Here is a 22,146-nt window from a genome sequence, read left to right as displayed (position 1 = left end):
GTGTTTAGAGGATGGTAGTGTAGTCCCAACATGGTGGAAATGTCCCCACCAGGAGTTTCACATCCTTGGCTTGACCACAGCCTTGTACCCGGCGCTGCCAGGGTGGCTGTTAGGACAGATGTCAGAGAAGCCACGTGCGTGGGCAGTTTCTTTGACAGAAGAACCTCTCTGAGGCAGTACCATGCAGGAGCTGGGCAGAGACGAACCTCCTCTTGGTGAACAGTCTCTCTTGCTGTTCATGGCTTTACTTTCAGTGCCCAAATCAGGAAGAAGTGATATTCCTGCCTTTAGAGGGGCACATCTCAGTAAGTTAAGATACTCAAAGCCTGTCTCTGGCAGAATGAAGACTTAAAGCTGTATCTCCTCAGTCCTACCTTGTGTCGTTAGCACTGAGGAAGATGAATGGTGTGGATAGAAAGAATCTTTTCTTCTCTAGGGAGATTAAAGATCTCCCTCGAGGACTAAGAACACATCCTGGGTGCACTCTGCCTGCTAAATGCTGTGAAAAACCGATGTGGGAAAGCCAAGATGAGCGAACTCATTCCCAAGCATCTCTGCAGGTCTTGTTTCGGTACTGGCACCATACAGCAAAGTAGAAATTAAAAGAACAGAGGTACCATTCTTCTGCTAACAGCAGAATTAGTTTCCCTCTCTTTCCTTTGGATGACTCCTTATGGTTCTTCCACTCCTGGGATTGCATAACAAGACACAGTATCAAGTCACTGTGTGATAATGTGCGTAATGTACAACCTGGAGAGGTTGTTACACTCTTGATGGGTGAGTTCATCTGCCCCACAAACACACAGCTCCTCATAGTCCTATTTTAGCTCTTTAAGAAAAAGTCCCCCTCTGTCCTGCGTTATTGGTCACCAAAATAAGTCTGACGACATAAACCCCTTCAAATAAACCAAATGCCAAATAATAGTAGGTGTTTCAGGAAAATGTTCCATGGGAGTGTGTACCCTGACTAAGGCCTCCTCATTAATTTCAAATTATATTTCATATGGGATCTGCACCACCAGTCCATTGCAGGTCACATCAAGAAAAAAATGACAAACATTTTCAGAAAAGACCCTTTAAAAGAAATATGTTTACCATATGCTAATACATCTGCATACTATACAGCAATGATTTTCAATCCCTGGGTGTCGAGAGGTCTATGAACAACGTTTAAGAAAGCCACAAATATGACTACAAGTTCATGCGTATTTTCCATACATTAAATTTCTTAAGGTAGCCTGTGCCTCTACTGGAAAACTATAGGGAGACCTGTACTTTTTTCAAGTCAGGCATATATTGTATGTCAAAATATACAGTTGGGGTATTGTGGGGTTTTTTTGAGAGAGAGAGCATTGCTCAGGATCCTGCAGGAACAGAGAACTTATGCTTTCAATTTTTTCTTTCAATAAAATGCAGTATTTCTTTAATGCTAGATTCCTCTGGTTTCCAGTGCCCTCATTTTTAACAATCTGCATGTATACAATCAGTCTAAGAAATGAGGAATGAGGATGTTGTTTGGCTGCTTTGAAAATCATGTAATAATGCTATTTGAGTTTGTGGGCTTAGCTTAGTAGTCCAATTAAAATGACTGTCAGCTAGACAGATAGTGCAATAAAGGTGAAACACAGTATTGCAGATAAGAAACTAATCTTTATTTCATGGTCCCCATCTTCTCTGGGTATATAAGCCCAGCGCTTTGTGGGATCAAGTGGCACTCTTAAACTTAATGCTATTGAGCACAACCAATTTGATTAGATTAGTTAAACCAATGTGGTAAAGGCAAAGTGAAACTAAGCAGCTTCATGGCCCTTACCGTGTACCCCATGAGCACGGTATCTTCCCTTAGCAAGGGAAATATCAAGGGCTAACAGCATTTGAAGTAAGTCTAGTGTAATTTAAATGTAGTATTGTATGAAGCATGACAATAAGATCAACTGAGTAAAAAATAGAAGAGCTAAACTCTGGACAAATTTATGAATGCACTGCACAAATTAATATGTATTTTTGCAAAGTATTCAGGAGAAGAGAAATATTTTTCTTCTAAGAGGATGTAGGTGGGGCTAATACAGTGTACCAAAGAGATTAAAAAAAAAAAAAAATCCTGTTGATGCTGTGTTCTTGTTGTGTTTGAAGTAGTAATTAGAGTCTGGCGTCAAGTTTGAATGATAACTATTACTTTCTTCACACAGGTTTTCTAAGCTTGAGAGACCAGTTTTCAAAAGCTCTCTAGCAAAGCTATTATGTTACCAGTATTACTCCATCAGAAGAAACTGTTAAAGGATGATCAGAAAAACTGAGGGTGAGTCCTGGTTTTCCAGTATCTTCTCAGGACTGGGCTTCAAAAATGAAAGTCAGCTTTTCTGACAGTAATCTCTTATAATTACAACTGAAAATGATGCAATTGGCAAATTCTCAACAGCTTTGGAAATTGGACCTAATACATTCAAAGGCATAAGCCTTTAAAATATTTCACACATAGACACTTTTTGCTAATATTCTCAATTAGAACTCATGTTTTTGTTCTTAAAGAAAAAAACCCATGCTATTTCTTTCATTGCTGATACAGTTTTGGTTGTTACTGCTTTGAATTTTCTGTTTTGAATACTCCCAGGTGGAGGTTGTCACTGCAGATGCCCCAGACTCTGCCAAATTATTTGCTTTCTATGCAGCTTAGCCATTTCCCTCCATTGCAGCTATTAGATACCCCAGCTTACTTCACCATAACGCCAATGAATGTTTTTTTTCTTCTTTAGGCTTATTAAAAAACAACTTTTGGACTGAAAAGAAAACACTTTTAACAGAACAGATGTTTGGATTCCTTTTACTCCAAACTCCCATAGCACTGTGTCCCAGATGGCTTAATACTGAAAAGGATTCCAGTAAGTCTTGTATATGAATTTATGAACATACTATACATAAAGAGAAACTTACAACTGAAGAGCTCTAAAAGTGTAAAATAAAGCATTCAAAAGTGAGGAAATATAGAACTACATTTGCCTGTGCAACTTTGATTTGGCCTGTGTACAGCTATCCTTTACAACCGGACCATCTTTTGTTTCATGTACAAAATCTACAGCTTTCTCAGATAATGGGTAGGGTTTTGCTGGTTTTTAATCCTTTTTATTAAGTGTTTAGTATTCTGGTATTATTTATTGCTCATTAGCCAGCTCCATCCCAGAACCTAATTCTGTCATGGGAGTTTTATATGTTTAGCCCCCTGAAGTATTATGGTTCTCATGTTTGGTCTCGGATATGTAGTAGTGGTACAAGTAAGATGTATGCCTATGGGTGGAGGGATAAAGAGTATTTACTATTAACAGACTCAAAGCGTTCATTTCCTTCCTTCTGTGGGTTCCCTTACGGTATACTATAGCAAGTTCTGCTCCTAAACAATTTTTCTGAGTTTAATATATTATTAGTCACAAGGTTATCCTGTCTTCATGCCAAGCCTTTACGTAGTAACAAAGCTTTTCTTAAAACCCACTGAAATGCTTTTCACCCTAAGTACATAGTTCGGTTTCTGCCACACAGTCCTCTGCTAGTACTATACATATGTAATGTCTTTTCCAAATCACAGTAGGTGGAAGCTTGGTTTGAGAATACACTGGAACATCCAGTAGCATTGAAGTTTTAGGTAGTGACTGTTAAAAATTCTTGGAAATGTAAGAAATATTTAAAGGCCAGATGGTTCAGGAAGCTAACAGGAGACTAACTGGCATCAAACTGTGGGACAACAAAAAGAGTGAAGAGGGTTGTCTGCTGCAGCTTGCTTTTGAAATGAGAAAAATGGAAAAAATTTATGAATGCAAACATGAAGGGGGCAGCACTTTTCAGTTTTGAACTGCAGAGAGTTGTGGAGTGCCTGCCTCTTCCTAAGGCAAGAATAATACCTAGAAATACAGCCAGTAGATGAGGGTACCAGACTGACATCTCACCTGAAACAACAAAATTACCTTATTTAATTTCTGCCAACAGGCATAATGGAATGAAAGATCTTGAGCCCAAAGGAAAGTAAATCATTGTGTCCCCAAAAAGATGGACTGCTTCCTCATGAGATGGTGTTAAGGACAGGCTTCTCTCCATGCAAAGCTGGAGGGGTGCCCAGAGAAACAACAGCATGGCCACTGGATGTGGTTCATCCTTGCCAGGGTGGCAGTCTGCTCCCAGGACTACCAAGCAAAATACAGCTGACTTAACAAGTAAGAACAAAATTTTAAATATCAGCCTCAGCCTGGATAAAAGCCTGGAAAATTATACATTTAATTGTAAGAATATCTAGAATGACATGCTAAAAATCCTCAACAGAGACCTGCAAAGAGGCTACAATCATCTGAGCAGTATATTCTAGTTAAGTTTTTAAAAAGTACAACAGAACTTGGTCTTGATAAATAACTTGTGTGCAGGATCTAGAGCAGTTTTGTTGGGATCTCCAGCAATGCCATCACTCCATCTCAATGATTCTGTGGTTGGCATCATATCAACAGTATCAACCCTGCAGGTTGTGTAACAAGATAATGATGCAACCCTTAGGGATGAAGGTGGAGGTGCTGGTAGGATGACAAAGTCCCACCACCCACACACAATAAGAAATAATTGAGATTAGGTGAGGCTGCAGTCAAACATGAAACATTAAAAATACTGTTTATTAACAATGACAGAACCAATTAAACTGAATTTATATAAACTATCTAATTAACAGATTAGAAAGCCTGAAGTGACCTGTGTGATCTTCTAGTCTGACTTCCTGTATAATGGAGAGGAGATTTCCCTGAACTAGTTCCTGTCTGAACTAGATTGTATCATTTTAAGGGGGAAACATCACATTTTGATATAAATATAAACAGAAAAGTTACCATAATTCTTGGTAGCTCTCTCAATGGTTAATTATGGGTGACTATAAATTAAGAACACAGGTCTTGGATCTTTGTCTGCTAGAGCTAAGCTGTGGAAATTTACTATATAGAAAGGTATGTAAAGGGCCCCCATTAACGTTCTCTTTGATAAGCTAAATAGGTGGAACTCCTTGAGCCCCACATTAGAAGGGGAGTTTCCTAATCCTTTAATCATGTTTCATGTCTATTCTATGAAATCCCTCTAATTTTTCATCACTCTTTTTGAATTTAGGACACAAACCCCATGTACAACATTCCAATTTGCCTTGCATCAGTGCCAGATACAGAGGAAGTATAAACCTCTCCGTTCTTTCTCAATATTTACTTGCTTGGGCAATCAAGAGTTAGATTCCCTATTCTAGTCACCATGTCAGAGAAGTAGTGATTGTGCTCTGTTAATCTCCAACTCCTTTTCAGTGACTCTACCTCCCATGAGAGGACTCCCTATGAGATTTGCTGGGCCCTTGTTCTTCTTTTTAGAATATATGTTATGCTTATTTATCTGTGTAAGGCAAAAATGCTTTCACACTAATTTTGTGGAAGAATAAGGCACAAAGGGACTTACCAGAGGCTACCATGAAGTATTTGTGAAGAAGAAAACTGAGGACAGGACAGGTCTGCTGAATTCCATACTGACACTAGTACTGCACATTTATATTTGAAGTTGAATTGCAGAGGCCATGACCAGATGCATTGTCAGCTGATGGATACAATCCTGGTATCAGACTAAATGCTGTCATTTCTTTTCAGATGCATTTAAAACTCTCCTGGTGAAATAAAAAAATAGGGCTTGAACCATTTAGCCTCCCTCCTGCCAAAGGTAACCATGTCATACCTTCTCTTTCATAAATAGTCCCACACAAACTTAGGAAATAAAATATTTTCCCAAGCAGGAGGAAAATATGATCAAATTGGAAATATAGACAAAGGAAAATATTATCTTAGCTAATTCTTCCTTGTCATCTTGTAAGGTAACTTTTACTGAAATGGTACTTTTGATTCTGTCTTCTGTCTCCTACTGTAGGGAATAGAGATAGTCTTCGGCATCAGTCTGTGCTGGGTAGAGCACCAAACTTGCTGACCCACGCAGACCAAGCAAAAGAGCTATTGTAATAGGAGGTCTAACTTAAGACCAGATTTCATGATGAGTTTCATTTCTTCATTCAGTCAAACCCTGTGCACCAGACAGGATTGGCTCTGACAAGCTTCTACTGTAAAATGCTATAAAAGAGGCTGAAATACAGGCCAGAGCTAGGGATAGTTCTTGGGAAGCTCTCTGGATTTCCTGGAGGGCAAGGTGTGGCTCTGTACGTGGGAGGTAAACGCCAGTGATTTTCTGTTACTAGTAATTAGGTGCAGCTTGAGTTTCATTAATGAGCTACATATGCATACTGGAAAAAAAAGTTTATCTGACACTGGGATTATTATATGTTGCCAGCTAAATGTCTTACAATGTTCATTACCTTTGTTATTTTATGATTGGCACTTATAAACATCTGAAAGCATGTTCATATTTTATCAACATATAGGAAAAAAAGTTCTGCCACTGAGAGTTTTTAATACAAAAGAGAAGGAAATCTTCTGGTAAATCTCCAAATTATCCCACCAATCTGTCTAATATTTTGGAACTGCTTCTTGCATTAGCATTTGTTTTTATTAGCTTTAGTCCTTTTGCTTTTGATGTTGTTATGATCACTACCAAATACAAAAATATGCTTTCCTGAGGTGAACACCCAGCATGGAAATACCAGTCTTAAAAGATTTGATAAACCAATAAAGAAAGGAAACAGAATCTCATCAGGGGAAAGGGGCTGGGTAGTTTTAAATAAAAGAGATACTGCAATTCTAGTGAGTGTTCATCAAAATTTAGCGATACAAACAGGAAAAAAACCCCTGTAATGTAGCTAAAAATGTCTGTTAAATTATTTTAAAAATCCATTCATTGCAGTCTTTAACCACATACTATCTGAATATTATGGCAGATATTCTAAAGTTCTTATAAAACATTTTAAAGGGTTTTTTCACTCCATTTTGATGTTTCATAGCATCACAGGTTTTCAGGCCAGAAGAAAGCACTGTGATTCTCCAGCCTGACCTTTTGCACAATACAGGTGACAATTAGATCAAGTGATGGCTACGTAATTTCTAGTGGAGCTAGAACACTTCCTTTGGCAAAAATCCACCTTCTTGATTTAAAGATTTCAGGTGACAAGGAATACTTCAGAGACCCATCTATCTAAATTTTTTCCCAAGACTTAGTTAGCCTAAGGGGGTTTTCTGTTTGCTTTGGTTTTGTTTTTTTAAAAACAAATGTCTCTTGGCTCAGCTTTCAAACACTACTAGAAGATTTGTCTGCTAAACTGAAGATTTCTATGATTACAATTATTCTCTTTATTTATGTAATTCCAGGTGAGTTAGCTCTTATTGATTCAGTGATGGGCTAAAGAGATTAAGCTTTTCAAGTTTCTTCTGTAAGAAGGGTTTCTAGGTCTCAAATCAACCATATAGTTCTGCTTAACCAGTTTCTCAATTTTTGTCTCAGTATCAGGCCAAGGCATACTGCTCCACCAACGAAATCCCTATTGCTACAGTGTGCTCCCCACATTTATCCACAAGGATAGCATTTCTGTGTGCTCTTAATTCTTTCTGTACCACTACTTTTCATAATGCACAGATAACTGATCTACATTTTTCTTTCCCAGAAATATTAACCTGCACTTAACTATATTAAAATGCACGGTGTTCAAGTTAGCTTGTCTTACCAAAGATTCTGGTAAGACTGTGGGATAAATCCTTATCATGTATAACTTCACAACTTCTGTTTCTTATGCAAATATTATCTTACAAATTTGTAAACTAACTAATGTGTTACTAACCATTTATAAATACTTCTGACTTGTTAATAACGCCAAGTAGAAAATAATCCTATTTTTTCCCAATTTAAAATGTAAAGTATATACTGAGAGCTACAGAGTAATATACCCAGACACTAAAATGTATTAAAATAGAAGAATATTTAAGCAATATACTTTGCTTAATTGTTGATAACATGTGTGTTGATACCACAGAGTTAAGAGTGATCTGCAAGGGGAACAACAGTTTCACTTGAGGTATTCTAGTCTGTAACAAAATAGTTACCTTATTTCTACAGTAACACCTACAAATTACATTGCAATAATTTTGAGCAAGGAGCAAATTCTTAGATATCTGTGGGTAACCTGCAAGCAGAAAAAGAAGCAGAATTATTTGCTATACCAAGTTCTATTTATTACAGAGAAATTACTCCTCTACAGCGCAAATATGCTTTAATATAAAATAACAGGAAGTCAAATAAAATGAAAACACAAGGTAGCATATTCTGAAAAATATCTGGCTAGAAATGAGTCATACTCTAATGTTGGATAAAATCTTTATTCTTCAGTACGTGAAGGAATGTTTTATTAAGGTAGCCCAAGCTATGTGTAATTGCCACCAGCAGAAAGATACTAGCATTACTTCCTACAAAGAGGACCACAACCCCAAGAAACACAAGTTTTTCTACATACCCACAAAGTTGATGAAATGTTGCCATTGACTACCTTCCCTTTTACAGGCCAATTCTTTAGAAAAGGATAGTGATCTCCAGAAACAGCAAAATGAATTCAGCAAAATACCAGGTTGGAGACAGCAGATGCTTCTTCAGTACTTTAACATGGGTAGCTACTGGATAGACTTCTCAAAAAGTCTAAATGTATCAAATTACAATTTTCTTGTTTATAGAATTTCTATTTGGGGAAATGTTCCAGTTTTCTGCACTAGGCACTTGAAGCTCCAGCAAACTCCTTTATCTTTTTTTTTTGGCTTACATACAATTAATGCATTATCTAGTAGTTTTAATCTACTAACTAACCAGGAGTGCTGACAGACTTGCAGTAAATCAGACACCCGGTATTCATCAGGCTGATCTGCCCAGATTAAGATAATGGCCAGCTATGCCATCTTGATAGGTCCCGTGGGAAGGAATTATTGTAATGTCAGTTATAACTACATGTTTAAGATTGTGTTGACATCCATACATAAAGCAGCTGTAAAGTCATTATTTTAAACTCTAATGAGCTTTAAAACTGGACAATCACATGCAGCAGACTATGGAATTTCCATAATTTTTAAATAATACATTTGCAAGGTTTTTGCAAGAATGCCACAAAAAATACCACCTTTTTAAATGCTCTCCTTTGCTTCATATTTCCTTAGATTATTTAAGATTTGCGCTCTCAGGCTTCCAAAAGCTTTGCTGCTTTTTCTTTCTCACATGCACATACATACACATTCTGAGATGTTAGACACAGACCATTTAAACCCATCAGTAATCACTGCTCTTCGCACAGTATAGCAAGAGGGTTACACTAAGCTGAATTGCTGCAGCTTCAAGAAGGGCAGGATGGAAGAGCCAGGGAACTGTCAGCCTCACCTCCGTCCCCAGGATGACTGTGGAGAAAATACTCCTAGAAGACATTTCCAAGCACCTGAGGGACACAAAGGTGACTGAGAACAGCTGGTGTAATGCAGCTTTACCAAGGGCAAACCTTTGGTGGGAAGACTGGCTCAGCAGAGGACGAAGAGCAGTGCGTGCTCTTTACCTTGACTTCAGGGAGGCCTTCAACATGCTCTCCCACAAATTGGTGAAATATGGAGTGGAAAAATGTACCACAAGGTGGATGGATAATCGGCTGGGCTGTGGAGTACAACGCGTGTCAATCAGCAGTGCAAAGTCCACCAAAAAGGTGGCTGGTTACTAGTGGTGTTCCTCAGTGACCCATACAGGGGCCAAGCCTCTTAATGTCCTTATTAATGACCTAGACGAGGTAACAGACTGCACTCTCAGCAAGTTCTGGTGTGATACCTATTGAGGGTGGGGGTGTCAATATTCTGGAAGATAAAGCTATTCAGAGGGGCTTTGCTTTTTTTTTACCATAGTTTGCTTTCTTAAACCTAGGACTTTTTACGCAAAAGCTATAAAAAGCACGAAGATTGTAAAGAAACTCTCAAAAGCAAGAGCATTACAGAATGAAAACTGACTAAGAAAATTTCATTTGGTCTCCTTATTTGCCCGTAATATAACAAACTTTAATTTCATTTTAGGGACAGACACTAAGTATGCATTCCTCATTTGCTGGGTGCTGAAGTTGAGATATACGGAATCTGATATCTAGAATGATCCTGAGTATGGTGAAGTTAATTGTGAGCCTAATTGAACATAGTCGTGGTTTGAATGTATGGTGCTAAATATTCTCAAAAGATCCAGCTTTGGGTGTCTTACACTGGGCATTCTAAATTCATAGTTACATTTGTAATTTTGTTTTGACAAACTTGTTTAGTTTTCCCATCTGTATAATGGATATCATACCTTCTTTCCAATAAGCATCTTAATGTTTGTACACAGCTCAGATACTCTAAAGAAGAGTAACCCAGAAAAGCATATGCAAATAATTAATTTTTGTGTTGAGTTATGGGATAAGGACAGGCATTGGGAGCACATAGTGAGATTTAGTGTTCATCCTGAAATGTTAAATAATACCCAACTTTATTGAGCCTGATCCCCATTTTATTCATTAGAGAGATTGCCCTAGGTGACTGAAAATATTGAAATTAAAGACTGTAAGCAAGATCCACTAAGGAATGCAAGCCTGTAAGTCCCAAACAGATGATCTTGAAAACTACCCACGCGGTTCCTGCATAGGCACCTTGTAATTTTACTTTGCTCCCCTATGTAATGCTCCCCTGGAGAAACAGCTCTGGGTATGCCCAAGGCTGGGAACAGTCTGGAAAGAGCTAAGCAGTTTAGCATTTATTTCATGCTTATGCCTAGCTGGATGAACAAGAGGCTTTTCTACAGCAGAGATCCCAGATGGCTTGGTACAATAACACATAACAAGCATCACAGGCCTAGGCTCTGTAAGAAATACAACGCAGGCTTTCTCTCAAAAAGTGATGGTATAGATATCCATCTTTCATATGACAGCATATTGTGGTGCACCCATGTTCAACTCTTTCCTCAGTTAGAGAGATGTGGGCCCAAATACAGACTCCCCTGCCACGCGGAGCATCTCCCACCACTCTGAATATTCCACCCTGGTGAGACCACATCATACTTTCTTCACTGTGCAAAAAGCCCCACAGAGCATCAGGCCAGGAGCGTAAAAGGAACCAGACTCTTTAGCCCAGTGATGAGGGCACACACCCAGAGACTGAACCTGGTTACAATCCATTCTCTACAGCTTGCTTCTGCTTTGCTGTGTAACTTTTTAAAGCAAACTACAGGGAGAATACTGAGACCTGGCCAGGAATCCAATAGTCCTTCCTTTCAGGAAGAGAGTGCCCCAGCCACTAGCTATTTGGTCCAGCATTTTCTGAATCTTATTCTGCATGCATCTTCCATTGGAAGAATGAAGAAGTTCTCACCTCTGAATAACCTGCAGGCTTGTGTTTTGATTGCTCCATTGAAAGAAAGATGTTGTTCTCAATCTCCAGAGGCTGGAAAGTCCTGTGTTCTGTATCAAATGTGAATACCTTAACTGTTGAACTACCAGTTAAGGAAAGCTACTATCGCTAACTTTGCCACACAGTCAGTGCTGTTAGACGGTCCCTGAGAATGCCTACCAGAGAGAGACTGCAAGCAAGAGTGTGAAGAACATCTATTTTGAGGGGCCTGATAAGGCTCAGATGTGATCAAAGCTGTTCTAACTGCTCTGCAGTCTCAAGGCTGAGGTGCTTACAGGCATAACAAAAACCAGACCTTTGGGGTAAAACTTCATTATCTACACAGCACCAGGAAGGGATGGGAGAACTAGCTTTGAATGCAAGAATAAGAAGAGTATAGTTGTCTTAGTTCAGTAGTCTGCTCCTGCCAGTTAGCCTTCCCGGGCAGCTGAACAAAGGATGCCTGCTGCAACAGCATGCAACCATTCTGCAAGGCCCCAACTCGTATTTCTGCTGCATGTTGCCTTGTGCTCTTTAAATGTATGACCCTCTCTGACTTAGCTTGACTACCAGGACATAGCACTAACTTCAAACAGTTTAGATAGATACATTCTTCACCACCAACAGAAAGTTCAGAGGGCCTAGGGATCCTGCAGAAGGTTTTGAGGGCCATAAATATGGACCTCAGCCAAGCTAACCCTTGAGGGAACCTTGAGCCACCTCATTTCTTACTCATGTTTTGTTGTGACCTCGTGTTCCTTGTATTTCCCCTCTCCTCTCCAGTTTTGGATCCATGACAATACTGTTTCCAACTGTGTAACTTGGAGGATTTTGTCCTAGAGGAAAATCAGCCACTTCTCCCTTGTCCTCTACTCTACTAACACACCAAGAATCCTTAGAGCTGAGACATTGCTTTACAGAAACTGTGCTCATGAATCTTGTGATCTTCAAATTACTATTATCAGTTGGTGGTTATCTGTTTTAACAACAACCACAAAGAATTCTGGCACACTGATTCCGAGGGGAATTGCTTTGCCATATTAACAAGGGAATTTAACTACAGTCAAAATGAATCAATTTAAAAAATATATACAACAGCTTTTTGTTTTATTTTTCAGGTTAAACCAGTATTCTGTAGGAAGAAAGAAAGAAGCCTGTAGGGCGTATCTCTCTTCCAACATAGACAATGGTTTGTTTGGTTTGGAGCACTGCATTTTCCGAGGCATTTTGTTCGGTATAATGAATCTTGAAGACAAGTAGTATGTCCTCTCTACCTTCAGGTAATGAAATTAAGAAAAACAAAACAGGAAAATAGCAAAATGTTGGTTATTACATATTTTTTTTTAAAAGTTCTCTTTCTAATAAATTCTTGAATCCAGAGGCACCTTACCCTCTTTTCTCATCTCCTTCCATAAATATTTTCTAACTTAAATTTCCTTCCCTAGATGAATTTTTGTCCTTTCAACTTAATCACAAAATATTTTTCAATTGTTTAAAATGACAGAACAGCAAAAAAACCCTAGTGCTCTATTGATACAACTCAAAATTATGCTTCCACTACTGCAGCTGGGTCAGTAGTAATTTACAGAGAGGTTTCCTCCAAAATTCCTTAGTGCTGACATGGAATAAATGTCTTCATTCATCACTCTCCACTGGAGAACTTACTTGTTGGTTTACACAAGTCAAAGCTAGTGGTATTTTCTGTTTGGTTTTTGATGTTGTTGTTGTTATTGCTGTTGGTTTGGTTTTTGGTTTGGTTTTTTTTTTAACCAACCAGCTTCTTCCAAAAGATGGTTTCCTGGCAATGCTACATTAGTTGTAAAAGAGTATCCTGGTTAAAATGTTATTTGCACACAGAACAGAGTTCATAGCTAAAATAAGCAAAGGACCCTGGAACATTCCCTATGAAGAAATTAAACTAATACTATGCATGCATTTATTAGTTGGGCCTCCTATTGAAGTTATAATTGTACCTTGTTAGTGATCTTATTTTTACCAAGTCCACAATGTGTTTCTGGTGTCTTTTTATTGCCCCTCCCCTGCCCTAGGAAGTTCTTGTGTTATTGTGTATCATTATTTTGTTCCTGTGAGTCCTTGGAAGAAAAATCTTTGAGTAATATTAGGATGTTGCCTTCCCTCTTGCTGGGAGGGAGAAAGATAATGTGTTTTTTCCACACGTAAGCATTCAGTGAGCTTCACGCAATTACACTGCACATCAGTTTGCAATGATCCCAACAAAACCACCATGGCAAACTGGAACTACATAGAACTTAGAACTCCCTGTTAGCTCTGCTAACAGCAGTGATGAAAATCTCTGCTAATGACTTTTAGAGATGCCCTTGCAATCTCTGATATTTGATCAGCTAGTGAGATAAAGTTACAGAAAGTCCTTGGTTAACGTATTCTCAACTAAATCCCCCAAACCTTAATTACCATGGAAACTACTTATCCTTAAGGCACTAAGGATAGCTGAAATATTTTCTCTTGACAAAAATGGGAGTGAGGCCAGAAAAACATGGGATTGTGCATGATGAGGCCTTTGATCTTTCTTTCATTTACATCTGTGTTAAGTAGAAATAGCCTCAGTGAAGCAAGCTGAGTTACAGAGTTAAATTCGTTTATAGGACGCAAGTAGGTTTGAGACATGGTCTAGTTCAGGTTATTTCTGGATCTTTTTCCACTATCTTCATGCATTTATGTTAACAGATTTCTTTTTCACTTTTCTAGCAAGAGAAACTTAGTAACGCAAAATAGGATTTCTATATAAAATTAGCAGACATATTCCAAGCTTTGAGACAACCCTTGGGAGAAGTGGAACTAATCGGTCCCACTGAGGCTCAGAATTTTGCAGCCTGAGATTAAAAATGCCTCTAATTTAGTGTAGGCACCCCAAAATCCCCAAGTACTCAATTTCTATAAAACAGAGTATAGTCTTCACTGTGCAGCAACACTTGCACACCTCTAAGCTGGAAAATCAGATCAGGAACAGAAAACCTCATTTCTAGCTTTACATGAATTATATCTCTTTAATTAGTGGTAGGGTTTCTCGTTTCATTTTAATGTAAGTTTTGACAGGCTTTAACAGAATAAAAATAATTTGCAAGAACATTACCATCAGAAAACCCAATGGTTCCTTTTAAGCAGATGCTCCCCACAACTTAACTCACTGTGAGCAAATGTCTGAATGTGAAACGCGTGCACGTGGGAAGACACTACTGGGCCGTGATGTTACTATCATTTATGTAAATCCATCGGTGCATCACGTTTGTTCAAAGCTTCCCTTTTTGATATTGTTAACCCCGACTGTAAGTTACCCTGCAGTAATAATTTGAATTAAATAGTCTCATTTTATCTCAAGACCTGTTGCCTGCAGAGCCATTAGCTTAGCCATTTTGCAGGTACCTGCAACGAAGCAGCAGGCTATGCGACCCGCTCAGTCGGGAGGCCGACGCCCCCTCTGCCGCCCCGCGCCGTGGCCAGAGCCGGGCTCCGCGCCCGTGCGCCGGCGGTGGAGGGGGACTGGGCTGGGCCCTTCTGTGGCTCGCTGTACAACGACCGTCCCCAAGGCCCAGCCACGTCTCCTCGGCACTCCGAGCACGACGGCACTTGGCTTAAAAGGCGTGCTTTCTCTCGAAAGCTTAACCGGAGCCGCCGCCGCCTGAAGGGCCGCGGGCGGCGGTTGGCGCAGCGCGAGGCCGCTCCCCTCAGGGCCGCCCCGCGCGCGCCAAGCCCAATTCGCCGCTCGGCCGCCCCCTCAGCGCATGCGCGGCGGGAGCCCGGCCCGCCGGCCGGCGGCTCCGGCGCAGGCGCAGCGCGTGCTCTGCGGGCGGGCGGGGGCAGAGGTCAAGGGTGAGGGGTCAGTTCCTGCCCGGCGGCGGCAGCAGCAGCATGGCAGGCGGCGGCAGCAGCGGCCCGGTGGGCTCTGCGGCGGAGGATGGGGGGCCGCCGGCCCCGGAGCGGGTTCTTTTCCCGCCCACCTTCAGCGTGTCCGAGATCAAGAACAAGCAGCGGCGGCACTTCATGTTCCTTCGCTGGAAGCAGCAGCAGAGGAAGGTGGGGGAGGGCCCGGCGCGGCGGCCGTTACCGGAGGGCGGGGGAGGCCCCGGCCGGGCGGCGGGTCTGGCTAACGGATCGCTCTCCCTCTCCCGCTAGGAGAAACTGGCCGCCAAGAAGAAGCGGAGAAAGGAGCGAGAAGCCCTGGGAGACAGAGTAAGGGCTCCGGCCGCAGCGCGCCGCGGCCCCGCGTCGTGGCGAGGCCGTCCCCGCTGCAGGGAGGTGGTGCTCCGCCGCCAACGGGGCAGAGCTCGCCGTGGGGATGATTCTTCAGCGCAGCCTTGTGCTGGGGGTTCTTCAGTGTCGTGAGAGGAACGGTTTGTCCCCAGACTCCAGGGAAGTGGATCGGTGATCTCGGTGCTCACTGGCCCCGGTAGCCTTCAGAGAGGCTGTGTTGTATAGCAGAGGTATCAAACAGCTGAGCTTAGCAGCTGTGTCTTGGTGGTGCTGTGTCTTAAATGATGCCGTAATCGGGCAGCGTGAGTTTTAACTAATAATGGCATCACAGCAGGCCCTTCCTGAAAAGTCTTCTCTGTCCGATGTAATTGCTATGGCACTGTGTTGATGTTACTCGGAATTATATTCTTAATAGGGAATGTCTGTAAAAATTTAAAAAAATCAGATCCGACTGAACCCTGCCCAGACCGGTTGTCTGCTTGTTTCCAAGCCTAGCCACGAACTAGGGTTTTGCTTCTTTTCCCGAACTACTGCAAAAGCACATTGACGGTTGGAGACTGTCAGTTGTGAATGCCTGTATTGTCGTAATCTCACGAGAGTAGTGTAAGTAAACAGGGTAAACGTTATAGGCTATTAGTCGTTAAACTGTAGATGTGGAGGCTAAAATGTGTTGCTGTTGAAAGTAGAGCTTTTTTCTTCCATGGAAGAGAAGTGGATAGAAAGTTCCACCCCCCTGCCTTTTTTTTGTTTTCTTTTGGAACCCCATTGCTTAATTAGACTGAAATTAAGCAGTGTCACTGTTCTAGCGATGCTGCTCATGTGATGATCTCTGGTGTCATAAAATAAATAATTCTTCTAATTCTGTGTAGAAGTATACACAATATCATGGTAGTTTGAATGTGTTTTTTGCAATGCACTTGTATGTGTTATGTTAATCAAGTTATTTATTTTAGGCACCTCCAAAAGCCATACCAAAGACTATTGAAAATCAGAGAGTGTATGATGAAACAACTGTAGATCCCAACGACGAAGAGGTAACTGCTTAATTTCTGCATATGCTATAAAGTTAACCTTTTATTTTCCCCAAGAAGGGACATAAAATGGATTGATGAAACTTAACATTCACCACTCTCCTGTTAGTTAAGGTGTTGATGAATTACTTTTTACATGTGATGGGTTCACTAAGAGGTGATGTCATTCTTGCATTATCTACATTAGATAATTGACTTTTGCGTTACTGTTAGTGATGGTAAAACCTGCCAATGTTCATCACACTAGATTCTTAAAAATGTAAAAACCACATGCCTTGATGATTAATTATAGGATAGATCGTGTGAATTGATTTTTTTTTTCCCCACTAAATTCAATTTCATCAGAATTTAGATCAGACTGAACAATTGTTCTTCCGTTATTTCATATGCGTGGGTTAACAAGACTTCTGTTCTTCCAGGTTGCTTTTGATGAAGCAACTGATGAATTTGCACCATACTTCAACAGACAGACAGTTCCCAAGATTCTTATTACAACATCAGACAGACCTCGTGGGGTACGTATGTTTTACTTGGAGAGTTCTGAGCAATCAACTGGTTATAAGATACCAAGGTTTTCATACTATAATTGGTTAAAATTAAAGCTGAAAATAATAGCTTTCACATGGATTTTTTCTGCTGTTTTATTTAGTGACTATCAATAGCCTTGTATATGTATGTAATCTATTAGTTTCTCTAGCACTGTTTCCTTCATTACAAAAACAAACGTCATGCGTATGTTCTTGTATGCAAATGATCTGCACTACCTAATTGGGGAGATTACTGACATTAGTGAAAACCCTAAAAGTGGTTTTAAAAATAGGGAAAAGTACACCTCAAACAGTTTATCTGGCAACTCAGACATTAGTACCCGAAGTAATAGTTATATTGTATATTGAAATGTTATAAACTTTTTGTAAACCAACGTCCTTAATAAATAATGAGTTTGGAAGTTATGCTTTTGGAATTTTCCTGCTTTTCTATGATTGAGGAAGGAAAAAAAAAAATCCGTTAAAAAAAAAAAATGTCCCTGGTGTCCTGCAGTCTTTACTGCAAATAAATTTTTTTCCACTGACTGAACGAAGTAATTTAATAGCTTGTCTTCAAATGTTTATAGAGATACTGGAAGTAATATATCATCAGGGAGGGCAGCTGGAACGAGCAACCGTCTGTTCCCCTAATATTTGAATTTGGCACTGTATTTACCACATTGCAATTTAAATCACCTGTTTTGCAGAGAACAGTGAAATTCTGTGAACAACTGTCTACTGTTATACCCAACTCGCATGTCTACTATCGAAGAGGGCTGGCTTTGAAAAGAATTATTCCACAGTGTATCGCAAGGGACTTCACAGATTTAATTGTTATTAATGAAGATCGCAAAATACCAAGTATCCTTTTGTGTATTTATTGAAATAGATATACTAGCTCTGGGCCTGTTAGGAAAAGAAAATAATTCTGTAGTGTGCATCAGAGATCTACTTTATTCTACATTTTTTCTCTTCACTGTGCAGCTTACAGTGTAACTACAGAGTTAAAAATCACTGTGCCAACTTGAATATCTGATGGCTCATGGAACTTGGAATTATTAAAGGAAGTGTGTTGGGGTTTTTTGTTTGTTTGTTTGGTTGGTTTTTTTTAGTTTGTAATGCATGGATAAACACTTGTTATTTCACTAAATTTAACAGTTTGATTGATTAACAAGTTTTTCTGACCAGGAAGTTCCCTTTAGTTTTGCTGACTAGATAAAACGTTACTAATTAATAAGTGAGAAAGCGATAGAAGTTAAGTCTGGTTTCCTATTGAAACAAAATTTAATGGACATACTTCAGAACACTAGTTAACTACTTTATGAATGTATGTTCGAAAATATAATGAAACCTTGTAAATCAAGCATAGATTATGGATATAATACTCTAATGTAATACTGCATTTCACAGAAAATGTTCCTCTGTAAATTAAATGTTGAATTTTACCAGCCTTTTTTTTTAACTTGGTGAACAGATGGTCTTGTTTTAAGTCATCTGCCTGACGGTCCAACTGCTCATTTTAGAATGAGTAGTGTCCGTTTGCGTAAAGAAATAAAGGTGAGACTCCAACAAAATTTAAAAAAATGGGTACTCTGTTGTTTAATGATAAGTACGTTCAGTCTACTTGAACTGTCAAAACTGGTTGCACTTTTGTATGGTTCAGCTGATCTTGTAAAGGTGGTTTTTTTGTAAGCTAACAGGAGGCCAAGGACTAGTATATTCTACTTCCATAAGCAGCATATTTCCATTTTCATAGTTATTTGCCTGCCAAGTATTTTTACAGTAGGCCCAATAACAGCTGATAACCTACATCAATAGGGAATACCCAATGTATCGTATACACACAATAGGGTGTAAAAGATAAGCAGTATGAAAGATTTCAATAAATGTAGTTCCCAGTCTTGAATAAAACTTAAGTTTTTCTTATTGTTACAGCCCTGTCACCTCTTCTGTAGTAAGTATTGCTTACTTAGCCCTAAATAATTTGCAGTGAAGTGTTTTCTTTTTTGAAGTAAGTAATTTTTAAACTTCATCTATTCTTATTAAAGTAGAATCCCATGTACTCTGAGTCCCGTATACTCTTAGTTGGTATTAGTACAGAGAGAAGACTCCTGTGATAGGTAGACTGTGTTATTTGCTATAATGGATGCAGCCAGGAGTGGAAATTGGTGCAGGAGAGAGGAGATGTAAAATTATTTATTTGTGCTTTTTCATTCAATTTATATTGTTGAATCAAAGATCCTTATGTTACCAGCTGCTCCTTTACTTGTATACAAACTTAGGTTGTGTTTGAAAAAATGATTAGGGCACATTATCAGCCCTGTTACAAGAAGCTGGCCCTGGTTGTCTTCACCCCTGTTTTATTTCAAACTGTTCTTTGATAATATATTAAAATCCTTTTGCATTCAATCTATTCTTTGCGTTCTTATCTATTACTTTCAGCGAAAAGGGAAAGAGCCCACAGAACACATACCTGAAGTAATTCTGAATAATTTTACAACACGACTTGGCCATTCTATTGGTCGCATGTTTGCTTCTCTCTTCCCACATGATCCTCAGTTCATTGGAAGACAAGTAGCTACCTTTCACAACCAGAGAGACTACATCTTTTTCAGATTCCACAGGTGACGTTTTCCACAAAACTCACAAATGAGAGAGAATGTTCTTGTAACTTACCTTCTAACTTTTTTTTTTCTTCCCCAAGATATATCTTCAAGAGTGAAAAGAAAGTGGGAATTCAAGAACTTGGGCCACGTTTCACATTAAAGCTGAGGTCTCTTCAGAAAGGAACCTTTGATTCCAAATTTGGGGAATATGAATGGATTCATAAGGTATGTCTAAGTAATAATAATAGTCCTGCTTGGGAAGGGAGACTAAATCTGACATGAAATGTAACCATAAATCTTAAGCCTAAAAAAGCAGTATAAATGCAGTTCTCAACACGGAAGGTGTTTAACTGAAACATTTAGAGGTATGTTTTGAGAAATATACAAAGTAGAAACATTCTGCTGTATTGCAAGTCAAAAATAAAAATAGCAAGGATGATTAATATCAATATACCATAACTACATACTTGCAGAATGTAATTTCCTTAACATATACAGATATAAGCAAATGTGAAAAATGCTCCGCTGGAAGCCTAGTAAACAACTAGAGCTATTTTTGTGCAAGGTGAGTGCAAGGATCGTAATGTAAAAATGATTAAGCTATTTATATAAATATGTCACTTCTTCATAGCGAATGGAAAGTAACACTGACCTCTGCACACCTTCAGGTGAAATGGAAGTGTTACTGTAGGCAATGATAAATTACTTTTCCAGTCATTTTTACCATGGACTTGCAGTTGATGATTGGCAAAACTTAGAAGTGAGTATCCAAGCTATATGGAAGGAAAATTCTAACACTCCTGGTACAGTCCATGAAATGGATAATCTTGTTTGTTTTAAAGACACTTTGTCTACTGTCAGTAGACAGAGAACTGCTACACGTTCTTTAGTTCTAAATCACTAACTTCTAATTTTTCTTCCTTGTTAGTCTTGAAAAGCTGGCTATAAAGACTCAACTACGCTGTAACTGTGACACATTTCATTGCCTACCCTACTATAAACTGGAGCGGTCATCCTTGTTTGTATCCTGTTGCATGAATCTGCTGGTTAATAACTTTTCTTTTAAATTTCAGCGCCGAGAAATGGACACAAGCAGAAGGAAATTTCACTTATAAGGGACAGCTATCTGCCAGTTGCTGCTGACCAGAAATACAACTGCTTTGAACTATGGATTATCTCAGACTCCTAACTAATGATAATGATACTGAACAGTATCTGTCTGCAGAAAGACAAGCTGCAAACATTAAAACCTTCTACAGGAGCGGATCAAGTAGGACACATCTTTCTTTGTGTTTGTAGCTAAATCCAACATGACAAGGACAGTGACTCTTTTTCCAGTTTAGCAGGAAAAACTATGCAATGTCAGAGCAGCCTGTTATTTAGCTATCACTGAAGATTTGCTATGACTGCTACCGTGCTGTAGAGATAAATTACACTTTGCAACATCAAAGACAGTAAATATTTTGGTAAAAGATATTCTCAAAATAAAGTGTATTTCTAGTTATACAGCTTTTTTTCTGTTAAGCAGCTAAACCCAGACCTCTTCCATTAATCAGATAAGAGATAAATATTTTAAACCTCTTTCTAACTTACAGTATGCTGTTCCCTGACAGTGTGGTGATACTTTTCCAAAAATGGTCTCCTATCTAGAGAACATGGAGAAGGCTATATGCAATCCAGGAAGTCTGTGGTATTTTACTTCATTAACATCTTGCATAAAATAGCCGTGTTGCTGAAGTTACAAAAATAATGTTTGACTCCTACAGGTATCTCTTCTGTAAAAGTCGTATTTAGAAGAGGTATATACCCAAAGCAGTTGATATTCTTTTATATAAAAAGAAATAAACACCGATTGGAAAGAATTCACAAGGCCAGCTTACAGGAGGTACATAAAGCTGTCTCATCTAAAAATGCTGCTCAGTTGAACATGTGAGGTCTCTGAGCAGGGTTTTTCCCATTAAAATCTTAAAAATTCTTCTTCAGCCTCATAGCTATACTCAAGTTGGTATTACCTGCAGAATAAACTCTTCTGCCTTAAGTGTGCACATTCACTGGCAGCTAAAAAGCTAAGTTTTTATTTAATTACTTTCTTTTCATATGCAGCTGTAATAAGTGCTTTTTCGTATTTACCTAAAGAGTAAGGTGGCTCATAGAGTAAGTCATCCACTAAGGTAGAATTACTCTTTAAGATAAAGAATAATTAAGTTACTCTTTGTCTTTATTTTATGTCTATGATATGGGAAACTGTAGAGTTGACTTATAAACTAACAGCCAAAAAAATTTTTTTTTGTTGTATTTCTGTTATGCTTCTAAGTATAGTACTGATGAAGCCTCATTGTTCTATAAGACTATCAATCAACCCCAGGCAAACTTCCAGCAGCACGGAATATTTAAAGACAGA

General features: G+C 39.1%; 1 protein-coding gene across 1 annotated transcript; it reads left to right on the top strand.

Moving 5' to 3' along the window:
• The first annotated feature begins 15,198 nt into the window (after positions 1 to 15,198).
• RPF1 (ribosome production factor 1 homolog) lies at positions 15,199 to 21,953 on the top strand. The gene is made up of 9 exons (XM_052800761.1): positions 15,199 to 15,404; positions 15,504 to 15,560; positions 16,535 to 16,615; positions 17,032 to 17,127; positions 17,847 to 18,000; positions 18,614 to 18,696; positions 19,582 to 19,763; positions 19,844 to 19,970; positions 20,819 to 21,953. Exons 1-9 carry the CDS (start codon positions 15,240 to 15,242, stop codon positions 20,858 to 20,860), a joined length of 987 nt encoding a protein of 328 aa, XP_052656721.1. The 5' UTR covers positions 15,199 to 15,239; the 3' UTR covers positions 20,861 to 21,953.
• Positions 21,954 to 22,146: the final 193 nt, after the last annotated feature.

Source organism: Harpia harpyja, chromosome 11, assembly GCF_026419915.1.
Source record: "Harpia harpyja isolate bHarHar1 chromosome 11, bHarHar1 primary haplotype, whole genome shotgun sequence".
Taxonomy (NCBI): domain Eukaryota; kingdom Metazoa; phylum Chordata; class Aves; order Accipitriformes; family Accipitridae; genus Harpia; species Harpia harpyja.
The sequence above is the reverse complement of the archived record's forward strand: the minus strand, read 5'-3'. Positions and strand labels throughout refer to the sequence as shown.